Source organism: Palaemon carinicauda, chromosome 22 (assembly GCF_036898095.1).
Source record: "Palaemon carinicauda isolate YSFRI2023 chromosome 22, ASM3689809v2, whole genome shotgun sequence".
Classification (NCBI taxonomy): Eukaryota; Metazoa; Arthropoda; class Malacostraca; order Decapoda; family Palaemonidae; genus Palaemon; species Palaemon carinicauda.
The window spans coordinates 6004209-6017249 of record NC_090746.1 but is presented as its reverse complement, the minus strand read 5'-3'; the positions used below and the strand labels follow the sequence as shown (position 1 = coordinate 6017249).

The following is a 13041-nucleotide window of genomic DNA, read 5'->3' as shown; positions in this document are numbered from 1 at the left end:
CGAATGAAAAAATTACTGATCAGAAATTACATTGCTTAACATGAAGTAAATTTTCACTTGTTGCTATGAATACTGTACCTTAAATATATTTGAACACCTGCTACAACAAGAGTGATTCTTGGGACAGAAAGCGCACTCTTCCACTCCTTACACTTCTCACAGAGACCAGCAACCCCATTATAAAATACCTGCCTCTCAACAAGGGTTATGAAGTCTTTCAATGGTACAATTATCACAGCATCTTCAGCTAATGTTTCCTGAAAAAAAGTAAAAAAATTACAATCACAATCACACATAGGCTTGAAGCCCTTATAACACGGTTTCTAAAATTTTAATGCTACAGCACTAGTTAAATGATTAACACTTTACCCTCTTTGTTTCTACTACATGAATTTCCTAATTATAAAATTTCTAATAGTAATCAAAGTACCATCCACCTAAGTGATGTTGAACAAAGTTTCAATCTTTAGAGGAATTATGAAGCAGGGCATATTACACAATTCACACTAGCACAAAGATGTCAATCATATCCACAAAAAACATTCCAATGCCAACAAGTCAAAGAAAAGTTGTATACAGGAACATCTAGGTACTAATACATTCAGAAGTGAAGATTCTCTTTTCTGCCTAAGGACTAATTCTCTCACTATCGTCTATGAATTTTTCGTCTGCAGTATTCAAAATCTCCTTTCTTACGTATAAAGGCCTTTTTCGTTCATTATGAATAATTTTGTCAGCTGAATGAACCCAAGATTATTATGTTGAGCAAGTAGCTGCCATTGGTTGGGAGTCCCAACAGGTTGTTATTGTTTGGGATTGAGGTGAAGACAATGAAGGCGCACTACTCTTTTCTTCTACTTTCTTTAGTAAACGTTGATACAATGCCTTTCCTTCAGCTAGGTTTTTGCTTAGATATCTTAGGAGGCATTATGAAATAATAAACATAGAAAATTATGCAAAAATATGACAAATTCATATATGATTTGTATTTTTCCTAACTATACAAACCTTCGCTATTTAATAGGGGTATTACTTTCTGGTATGGATGGTGTGAGAGCCGAGATGTTGAAGGAAGGGAGTGTGACTGTACTTGAATGGTTGGTGAGATTGTTTAATATGTGTTATGTGTTGTCAATGGTACCAGTAGATTGGGTTTGTGCGTGTATTGTACCACTATACAAGGGTAAGGGAGATGTGCATGAGTGTTGTAATTCAAGGGGTATTAGTTTGTTGAGTGTAGTTGGAAAAGTGTATGGTAGAGTACTGATTAATAGGATTAAGGATAAAACAGAGAATGCAATCTTAGAAGTACAGGGTGATTTTAGAAGAGGTAGGGGTTGGCAGATATGCGAGAAATATTTAGCAAAAGGTAAGGATGTGTATGTTGCGTTTATGGATCTGGAGAAAGCGTATGGTAGAGATGATAGGGAAGCAATGTGGAATGTGAATTATATGGAGTTGGTGGAAGGTTGTTGCAAGCAGTGAAAAGTTTCTACAAAGGTAGTAAAGCATGTGTTAGGTTAGGAAATGAAGTGAGCGATTGGTTTCCGGTAAGTGGGACTGAGACAGGGATGTGTGATGTCACCGTGGTTATTTAACTTGTATGTTGATGGAGTGGTGAGAGAGGTGAATGCTCGAGTGCTTGGACGAGGATTGAAACTGGTAGACGAGAATGAGCATGAATGGGAGGTAAATCAGTTGTTGTTTGCGGATGATACTGTACTGGTTGCTGACGCGGAAGAGAGGCTTGGCCGATTAGTGACAGAATTTGGAAGGGTATGTGAGAGAAGGAAGTTGAGAGTTAATGTGGGTAAGTGTAAAGTTATGAAATGTACGAGAAGGGAAGGTGGTGCGAGGTTGAATGTCATGTTGAATGGAGAGTTAATTGAGGAATTGGATCACTTTAAGTACTTGGGGTCTGTTGTTGCAGCAAATGGTGGAGTGGAAGCAGATGTACGTCAGAGAGTGAATGAAGGATGCAAAGTGTTGAGGGCAGTTAAGGGAGTAGTAAAAAATAGAGGGTTGGGCATGAATGTAGAGAGAGTTCTGTATGAGAAAGTGATTGTACCAACTGTTATGTATGGATCGGAGTTGTGGGGAATGAAAGTGACGGAGAGAAAGAAATTGAATGTGTTTGAGATGAAGTGTCTAAGGAGTATGGCTGGTGTATCTCGAGTAAATAGGGTTAGGAACGAAGTAGTGAGGGTGAGAACGGGTGTAAGAAATGAGTTAGCAGCTTGAGTGGATATGAATGTGTTGAGGTGGTTTGGCCATGTTGAGAGAATGGAAAATGGCTGTCTGCTAAAGAAGGTGATGAATGCAAGAGTTGATGGGAGAAGTACAAGAGGAAGGCCAAGGTTTGGGTGGATGGATGGAGTGAAGGAAGCTCTGGGCGATAGGATGATAGATGTGAGAGAGGCATGAGAGCGTGCTAGAAATAGGAATGAATGGCTAGTGATTGTGACGCAGTTCCGGTAGGCCCTGCTGCTTCCTCCAGTGCCTTGGATGACCGCAGAGGTAGCAGCAGTAGGGGATTCAGCATTATGAAGCTTCATTTGTGGTGGATAATGTGGGAGGGTGGGCTGTGCCACCCTAGCAGTACTGTACCAGCCGAACTCGTTTGAGTCCCTTGTCAGGCTGGGAGGAACATAGAGAGGAGAGGTCCCCTTTTTTGTTTCATTTGTTTGATGTAGGCTACCCCCCCAAAAATTGGGGGAAGTGCCTTGGTATATGTATGTATTTATTACTTTCGGCGTAGCTGAAATGACGAGCCATTAATCTTTAATGAGGGTTAACTACCCATACCACTAGTTAGCAGGGGTAGGGGAGGGTAGCTTGCTACCGGCCCCCCTCACACAACTGTGATTGAGCTCACTTTGCCTGGAGGTAGGACTTCAAGGGGGATAGGGCTTAAATAGCTAAGGTTTGTATAGTTAGCAAAAATACAAATTATCTACGAATTTGTCATTTGTTCCGTAACTGGAATACAAATCACGCTATTCAATAGGGGTGACTCACCCATTAGGAAGGGTGGACGTCCCAGCCAATCTGGCTTTTGGCTTTACCCTGGGGCTCCTTATCTGAGTGTATTAGTACTCAAAAAATAAGGACCCTGCACCTCGCTAAAACCTTGCTATGCAAGGTCCGCTGCCGACGCAAGCTGTGTGTTGAGGTATGTAGAAGTGTGACTGTCCTGGTAAAGTTATTCCGAGTTCTTTAGAAGGAAAAACTGTGTAACTAGGACTTTCCCAATACCACCTCGTCAGGGTATGGGGACGCAACAGTATTAGTTTCAATACTAGGTACACAAGGGAGCATGGTTTACCTGCAGTGGTTTGAGGTCAGCTATGCAGAGAACCCAGGATGCTGCTTTCCCCAAGAGAGGGGAGAATGAAGAAAAGAATAAGGACCAGTCAAACCTTTTCATTCACACAGGCTAAAACTGGGTAACAATGCCCTCAACCTTCTGCTACTTGTCCAATAAGGAGCTTGAGGTTTTAAACCAGCTGTTGTGCAGCCACCACAGGACCGATAGAGAACGTATCGAGTCTCCTGTGGGTCATGTCTTGCAGGTAGTGGGATGTGAATGTGGTCTGACGATTCCACACCCCAGCTTGAAGAACCTGCGTCACTGAGAAGTTTCTCTTGAATGCCAGGGACATACCTACACCTCTGACATCATGAGCTCTGGGACGACATGAAGGAGGAGGATCTGGATTCAGTACATGGTCTAGGACATTGTGAATCCATGCTGAGATGGTGTTCTTGGTGACCCTCCTCTTGGTCCTTCCTGTGCTGATGAATAGAGCAGGCACATGAGGACGGGCTGCGGCTGTTCTCTTAAGATACAGCCTCAAACTCCTCACTGGGCATAGTAAGAGATGGTCTGGGTCATCTGTTACAGTACGGAGACTAAAAATCCGGAAGGAGTCGAATCGTGGATCCGCTACTCCCGGGTTCTGAGTCTTAGCAATAGACTCAGAGACGAAGCTGAACGTTACCTCTCCCCATCCCCTTGAATGGGCGATGTCGTATGAGAGACCATGAAGTTCACTGACTTGCTTGGCCAAAGCCAAAGCTAGCAGGAACACCGTCTTCCAAGTCAGGTGGCGATCGGTTGCTTGGCGTAATGGGTCATAGGGAGGTCTCTTAAGAGACCTGAGAACTCGAACCACGTTCCATGGGGGAGGTCTCACTTCTGCCTGGGGGCAGGTAAGTTCATAACTCCGTATGAGTGAGGAAAGTTCTAGCGATGAAGAAATGTCCATTCCTTTCAGTCTGAAGGCGAGGCTTAAGGCTGAGCGATAGCCTTTTACTGCCGAGACTGACAGGCGCATTTCTTCACGCAAATACACGAGGAACTCAGCTATTGACGGAATAGTGGCATCGAGTGGAGAGATACCCCTTCCACGACACCAACCACAGAAGACTTTCTACTTTGCCTGGTAGACTGCTGCTGATGACTTATGCAGGTATCCAGACATCCTAGTCGCAACTTGTTGCGAAAATCCTCTCTGAGAGAGATGTTAGATAGTCTCCAGGCGTGAAGTCGTAGCGAAGCTACAACTCTGTGGAATATGTTGGCACCTGGTTGTTTGAGTAGATTGTGTCCTGGAGGGAGTTCTCTTGGGGGCTCCGTTAGGAGTTGCAGAAGGTCCGGAAAGCATTCTGCGTGATGCCATAGCGGAGCTATGAGGGTCATTGAAAGATTGACTGATGTTCTGGTCTTGTTGAGTACCCTCCTCATCAGACAGAACGGGGGAAAAGCGTAAACGTCGATGTTGTCCCAACGTTGTTGGAAAGCATCTTGAGGAGAGCCTTGGAGTCTTGGACTGGCGAACAATACAGCAGAAGCCTGAAGTTCAGGGACGTTGCGAAGAGGTCCACAGTCGGAGAACCCCACAAAGTCAGGACTTTGTTGGCTACTAGATGATCCAAAGACCACTCGGTACTCACTTTCTGAGATGCTCTGCTGAGGTTGTCGGCGAGCACATTCCTTTGGCCTGGAATGAAGCATGCCGATAGTGGTATCGAGTGGATTTCGGCCCATCTCAGTATCTCTACTGCTAGATGGGATAGCTGCAGCGAAAAAGTACCTCCTTGCTTGTTGATGTAAGCCACTACAGTAGTGTTGTTGCTCATCACCACCACTGAGTGGCCCGCCAGAAACTGTTGAAAGGCCAGAAATACAGCCTTCATCTCTAGGAGATTTATGTGGAGGTACTTTTCTAACTCTGACCAGAGGCCTGAGGTTGTGTGGTGCAGCACGTGGGCCCCCCACCCTTTTTTTGAAGCGTCTGAAAATAGCATCAAATCCAGGGAGAGGACGAGAAACTCCACTCCCTTTCGTAGGTTCTCATCTGTTACCCACCACTGGAGGTCTGTCAGTCCCTCTGATCCCATGGGGATCCGGATGTCCGGGGGAATCATGAGTTTGATTCCACCGGGGCTTGAGTTGCCACTGGAGGGATCTCATCCTGAGGCGACCATTGGGAACTAGACGGGCCAGCGATGAAAGGTGACCGAGGAGACGTAACCACGTTTGGGCTGGAAGTTCTTCTCGTCTGAGAAAGGGTCTTGCGACCTTTATCAGCCTTGATATCCTGTCGTCTGATGGGAAGGCTTTGTGGAGATTAGTGTCTATGATCATGCCTAAGTATACCAGTCTCTGTGTAGGAAGCAGAAAAGACTTCTTGAGATTTACCATGATCCCTAGATCCTGGCAAAGTCTCAGAAGTTTGTCTCGGTGTTGAAGAAGGGTTGACACCGAGCCTGCTAGGATTAGCCAGTCATCCAGATAACGGAGGAGACGGATGCCAATCCTGTGCGCCCAAGATGACACTAGGGCAAACACTCTGGTGAAAACTTGGGGTGCCGTGGAAAGACCGAAGCACAGCACCTTCAACTGGTACTTTCTGTTGTCTAGCCTGAATCTTAAGTACTTCCTTCCTTGAAGATGGATGGACTGGGATCTGGAAGTACGCGTCCTTTAGGTCCAGTGTACACATGAAGTCCTGAGATCTTACAGCTAGTCTGACCGTGTCTGCCGTCTCCATGCTGAATGGAGTTTGCTTGACAAACTTGTTCAGGGCTGAGAGGTCAATGACTGGTCTCCAGCCTCCAGACGTCTTTCTTACAAGAGAGAGTCGAACGAAGAAGCCTGGGGACCCGTCAAGGACCTCTTGGAGAGCGCCCTTCTTCAACAGGGTCTGGACTTCTGCCCGAAGGGCCTGCCCCCTTGCTGATCCCATGGCAAGGGAGTCTATTAACACGATTTCTGGTCAAGGGAGGTAGAGATGTTGTGAACAGGACACGATATCCTAGACGGATCACGGAGATTGTCCAGGAATCGGCCTCGAGTTGCTTCCACTTGTCTGAGCAACTTTGTAGGCATCCCCCAACTGGTGGAAACGCAGGGGGAGTGCCTATCCTAGCATTTGCAGCCTCAGCTGCTCCCTCTAGGATTCTTTCCTCCCCTGGAGGACTTTTTGCCTAGGGCTTATTAGACACCAGTGTCTTCGCTGCTGGTTTCGTCGTTACGGTCTTGGTTGGACGGGACTGCTGAGGTGCTGGAGGTTTATAGGGCTTGGTTGTTAAAGCCCTATGGAGGAGGGAGTGTCGATGAGACTTCCTCCACCTCTCAGCAGCAAGTTCCACATCCTTAGGCTCAAACAGATGGGACCCCTCTAGGGAGGAATGTCTGAGCCTATTTATCTTGACGCTTGGGACCTGTTGATGGAACCTCTCAGACACTGCATCGCGACGTTTCAAAATAGTGTTTGCCCACAAGTTCGAAACTTGGTGGGCAAGAAACTCGATCGGGCAAGTGCCTGAGTAAAAAGGTCTCCATTGCCTTCCTGGTACGCTCCTTGGAAAAATCCTCGGATCGTATCAGGATACCTAAGGTCCCTAACCAGATGTCCAGCCATGAAGTAGCTTGCATCGCATACTTAGTGAGGTACCTTTTCCTGGTAAAGGACTTTGGCCACCGAGAACGAGTCCTGCCGGCTGGAGAGTCTCAAGAGGGACTCCCCTGGTTAGCTCTTCCAGAGAATGGTGAAGTGGAAGAGCTGAACTGGGTTCCTCCAGGATCTCAAAGTACCTCCTTTGCTGTACGTGAGGAGGTGGGAGGAGCTTGTTCGTAGAGCCAGCACGGTTGGAGGAAACACACTTGGAGAGCTGTTGGGTGATCTTGTCCCTGGTACTCTTCAACCCTTAAGACCAGGGCAGGGCTGCACTGGTCTTTGAGGGTTTCTGAGTGCCGAAGATGCGGTCTAAGACCGTGTCTTTGCCTCTCGAGGGAGTATCTCTGGGTCGGAAAAGCCATTGAGAACCCTCATTAGAGTCAGAATCTGCCAGAATGCATGTTCTGATTCTTGTTGGTCTCCTCCTAATGTTGGACTCACAGTGAAGTCTCCTTCTATCCCCAAGAGCTCTTCTTGCGGTGAGTCACGGACATTCCTTGAGTAGCTGGCTGTCTCCGTTCTAGCCCTGGTGGAGGACTTTGGCAGTGTCTTGGAGTCTTTGGACTCCTTCTGAGGAAGGAGGTAAGACTCCAACATCGAAGGCCTGAGTGTCATGTCTCTCCTGGTCTCAGATTGAGGGGAACTCTCCGCGTGAAGGGAGGTTTCCTCCAATGGTGCGACAGAAGAGTGTCTCTCCTCACGCAATTCCCTTGGTGAAGGATGGTCTTCATCTGACAGGGAGGAAGATTATCCCTGGGGAGAAACTGGAGGGACTAGCCTTGATGGTCTACACGGAGACAGTTTCATCCTCGGGGAAGTGACCGCGTCGGAAACTCCTCTTTTCCTCTTCAAAGGGGTAGAGGAAGCCATGGTTCCGTGTCTTGAGTCCAGAGCTATAGGTTGCTCTGATAAGCAGTTGGACAGGACGGGCTTGAATGCCTGTGTTACAGCTCTGACTAAGGCACTGAATCAAGACTACTGACTGACTGATGCACTGTAAGACAGATCCCCTGAAGGGAAAGGGACTGGAGGTTCCCTACGAGGAGTCACTGTAATAGGTGGGTCCACCTTAGAAGGCAGTTTAGGGATCCTGAACGCCTCTGCTTGTGCCTGTTTCCTTTCTCCCACAGGGCGCGCTGGAATGCGTTTGCGGGGAGGGGAATGAGGCGATGGTGACCTTTCCGGGTGTAGATCCTGCGCCCGTGCCTGTTGGTGCGTGCAGGAGAATATTGGCACGCGCGGGCGAGCAGGAGAATATTGGTGCGTGCGGGCACGCGGGAGAGTTTTGGCGCACGTGCGCATGTCTCTGTGAGTGGGCGCGGGAGAGATTTGGCACGCAGGAGAGTGCGAATGTCCAGGAGAGTGCCCGCCCGCAGGTGAGAGCTGCCTTGTGCCTGCTGTCTCGCCTACAGAGTGTTTGTGCGCCGGAGAATAATGGCGCGCAGGCATTTGTTGACGCGCAGGCATTTGTTGACGCGCAGGCATTTGTTGACGCGCAGGTGAGTACTGGCGTGCAGGAGCGCGCTGGTGTGCAATAGAGAATTGGCGCGCAGGTTGGCGCGCGGGAGATAATTGGCGCGTAGGAGAGTAAGGGGGCGCAGGAGAGTGTTGGCGCACAGGAGAGCGCTGGCGCGCAGGTGAGCGCTGGCGCGCAGGTGGGCGCTGGCGCGTAAGAGATCGTGGCGCATAAGCACACGAGAGCGCTGACGCGCAGGAGAGCGCAGACGCGCAGGAGAGCGCTGTAGTGCGCTGGCGCGTGGGTGACCCTGGTGTGTGCTCGCAGGGTGCGCAGGTGAACATGGGCGTGTGGGCGCGCAGTAGTGTGCTGGCGTGCTGGAGAGCGTTGGTGCGCAGGCGCATGAATCTGCTGCCTTCTATGAGGGCGAGCAGGTGAAGGGGTGCGCCCAAGCGCTGTAGTGTTGACGTGCAGTCTGACGAGCTGCTGGTGAGCGCTGAAGTCCTGTTGGTTGGCGAGCTGCAGGGCGATGGCGGGCAGCTGCGCACTTTGGTAGAGCTAAAATAAGCTCTACCGGTGACAGCAACGGTGATGGCAGGTTGGCAGGTCTGGAGGGTGGATGGTCAACATGCCCTTTGTAAGGGCGACCATCCACTGAAGGGGATCGCGAACGATCAGCAGAGAGGTCCAGGACCGAAGTCACAAGACTAGTTACAGGAGCAGTGATGATCGATGAATGAAGGTCAGAATACAATGGAGGCTCCTCTGCAGGGGACGGCTGCGACGACGATGAACCAAAGAGGTGCCTCTTCACCGCTGGTGAAGGGAGACCTCTAAGGCGAAGTGGAAGGCGTGCTTTCCGATGAATGCGCCCTCTGGGGGCCGTTGGATCAGCCAGCTGACCGTGCGCCGCAGCAGTCCTCCAAAGAGGAGTCTCTTTAAGTGAACTAGAAACACTAGCAGGAGAGACAGACGTTGAACTTATTTCCCCCTCGAAGGATGTTCAGGAATGGGGGAAACTAAGTCGGCAGCAACCGCTGAAGAGTCTGGAGGGGCAGAGGAGTTGGATGATACCGCATGAGACACCTCTGATACAATAACGTCGACAAGGGTTAGAGGATCTACCTCTGACGGTGACGATGATTGCTTAACAGAAACACCCATGTGGATGAACTGTAGCACCCATAAGTCCCAAGGAAGACCAAATCTGTAAAAGAGAGGTTAGTGACAAGGCCTCACCTGGGGGGAGAGGTGTGGCTGCTTCACTAGGGTAAGCAACATCATCTCTCGAGAACCGGGGTTGGCCGACATTAACTTTGGTCTACGCTACTACTCGACGGTCTCTTGTAAGAGACCGAACGAGTAGGAGCTTCGGAGGAGGGTCGGGAGACGGAAGAAGAGGCCTTGGGTTTTTCTTCCTTCAAAGGAACAATATCCCGCTTGGACTTCTTCTTCCGCCGTCGCGCAAACCTCTCCCACTGGGAGGAAGACCACTCCCTAACACTCATTACACTTATTTACGCTATCACACCGTTGACCTCTGCATAAAGGACAAAGGGTGGGAGGATCAGTCTCCACCGCCGACATAAATGTCCCACAAGGGCGGCCGGAGAGTCCAGGGCAGGTACGCATGATCGCAGAAGTCAACTTCACACACACACACACACACACACATAAAGAGAAAAAGAAAAAGCAAAATTCATTAATAGATGCCAATATTCGGCGAGGATGAAAAGTAGTAACGCCCGTTCGCAATCCGAGCCGAAAGCAAAGTGAGCTCAATCTCAAGTGTGTGAGGGGGGGGGGTAGCAAGCTACCCCCGCTAACTAGCAGTATGGGTAGTTAACCCTTGTTAAAAATTAATGGCTCGTCATTTCAGCTACGCCGAAAGTAATACCCCAATTAAATAGCGTGGTTTGTATTCCAGTTATGAAACAAATATCTTTCTTAAGGGGTTGGTAACATGGATGTGAGTTTTTATGTATAATTTCCAACACTGGTACCTATTTGGTTGGCTGCCTTGAAGTGAATTTATATAATTTAGGAAAGTTAGCAATAAATAGAAATTACAAACCTGCAAAGTGAGAGGATCAATCCTTGTAAAACTGGCTACACAAGGAACAACAGAATCTACTACTTCATATCGAAGATCTGCTGATTGAAGATGACTTAAAACTTGACTTCCTACAGGCAGTTCCAGTAAGTGACGATCTAACTGAACTTTTATATACTGTTGAAATAAAAAAGCATACATTTAGAATTCAAACATTAAGTTATATAACATCATACATACATATACCAAGGCACTTCAACCAATTTTGGGGGTACCCGACATCAAACAAATGAAACAAAAAAGGGGACCTCTCCTCTCTACGTTCCTCCCAGTCTGACTAGGGACTCAACTGAGTTCAGCTTGTACTGCTAGGGTGCCACAGCCCATCCTCCCCCGTTATGCACCACAGATGAAGCTTCATAATGCTGAATCCCCTACTGCTGCTACCTCCGCGGTCATTTAAGGCACCGGAGCAGCTGGGCCTACCGAAACTGCATCACAATTGCTCCCCATTCGTTCCTATTCCTAGCACGCTCTCTTGCCTCTCTCACATCTATCCTCCTATCACCCAGAACTTTCTTCACTCCATCCATCCACCCAAACCTTGGCCTTCCTCTTGTACCTCTCCCATCAACTTTTCCATTCATCACCTTCTTTAGCAGACAGCCATTTTCCATTCTCTCAACATGGCCAAACCACCTCAACACATTCATATCCACTCTAGCTGCTAACTCATTTCTTACACCCGTTCCCACCCTCACTACTTCGTTCCTAACCCTATCTACTCGAGATATACCAGCCATACTCCTTCGACACTTCATCTCAAACACATTCAATTTCTGTCTCTCCGTCCCTTTCATCCTCCACAACTCCGATCCATACATAACGGTTGGTACAATCACTTTCTCATACAGAACTCCCTTTACATTCATGCCCAACCCTCTATTATTTACTACTCCCTTAACTGCCCCCAACACTTTGCATCCTTCATTCACTCTCCACCATTTGCTGCAACAACAGACCCCAAGTATTTAAACTGATCCACCTCCTCAAGTAACTCTCCATTCAACATGACATTCAACCTCGCACCACCTTCCCTTCTCGTACATCTCATAACCTTACACTTACCCACATTAAAACTCTCAACTTCCTTCTCTCACACACTCTTCCAAATTCTGTCACTAATCGGCCAAGCTCCTCTTCCGCGTCTGCAACCAGTACAGTATCATCCGCAAACAACAACTGATTTACCTCCCATTCATGCTCATTCTCGTCTACCAGTTTCAATCCTCGTCCAAGCACTTGAGCATTCACCTCTCTCACCACTCCATCAACATACAAGTTAAACAACCACGGCGACATCACACATCCCTGTCTCAGCCCCACTCTCACCGGAAACCAATCGCTCACTTCATTTCCTATCCTAACACATGCTTTACTACCTTTGTAGAAACTTTTCACTGCTTGCAACAACCTTCCACCAACTCCATATAACCTCATCACATTCCACATTGCTTCCCTATCAACTCTTATCATGCCCTTTCTCCAGACCCATAAACGCAACGTACACCTACTTACCTTTTGCTAAATATTTCTCGCATATCTGCCTAACAGTAAAAATCTGATTCATACAACCCCTACCTCTTCTAAAACCACCTTGTAATTCTAAGATTGCATTCTCTGTTTTATCCTTAATCCTATTAATCAGTCCTCTACCATAAACTTTTCCAACTACACTCAACAAACTAATATCCCTTGAATTACAACTCATGCACATCTCCCTTACCCTTATATAGTGGTACAATACATGCACAAACCCAATCTACTGGTACCATTGACAACACAAAACACACATTAAACAATCTCACAACCATTCAAGTACAGTCACACCCCCTTCCTTCAACATCTCAGCTCTCACACCATCCATACCAGATGCTTTCCCTACTCTCGTTTCATCTAGTGCTCTCGTCACTTCCTCTCTTGTAATCTCTCTCTCATTCTCATCTCCCAACACCGGCACCTCAATACCTGCAACAGCAATTATATCTGCCTCCCTATTATCCTCAATATTCAGTAAACTTTCAAAATATTCCGCCCACTTTTTCCTTGCCTCCTCTCCTTTTAACAACCTTCCATTTCCATCTTTCACTGTCTCTTCAATTCTTGAGCCAGCCTTCCTTACTCTCTTCATTTCTTTCCAAAACTTCTTATTCTCTTCATATGAACGACCAAATCCCTGACCACACCTAAGGTCAGCCGCCCTCTTTGCCTCACTTACCTTGCGCTTTACTTCCACATTTTTCTCTTTATATCTTTCATACTTCTCTACACTATTACTCTGCAGCCATTCTTCAAAAGCCCTCTTTTTTTCTCTTCCACTTTTACCTTCACTACTTCATTCCACCATTCACTGCCCTTCCTCATGCTGCCTCCAACAAACTTCTTGCCACACACATCACTTGCAATCCCAACAAAATTTTCTTTTACTAACTTCTACTCCTCTAAATTACCAGTTTCTCTTACTTTCACTTTGTCATATTGTACAGTAATTCATATATATAAGTAGA

At 47.5% G+C, this 13041-nt stretch overlaps 1 protein-coding gene across 1 annotated transcript in view; it reads right to left on the bottom strand.

Annotated features, from left to right (window-relative positions):
* Positions 1 to 13041, bottom strand: part of LOC137616752 (spectrin beta chain-like) — a 123365-nt gene that overhangs the window by 22550 nt on the left and 87774 nt on the right. Inside the window, exons 6-7 of the mRNA XM_068346753.1 lie at positions 10496 to 10651; positions 79 to 257 (exon numbers count right to left, since the gene is read on the bottom strand). Coding sequence (XP_068202854.1) covers positions 79 to 257; positions 10496 to 10651 — 335 coding nt within the window. The remainder of the gene's footprint in view (positions 1 to 78; positions 258 to 10495; positions 10652 to 13041) is intronic.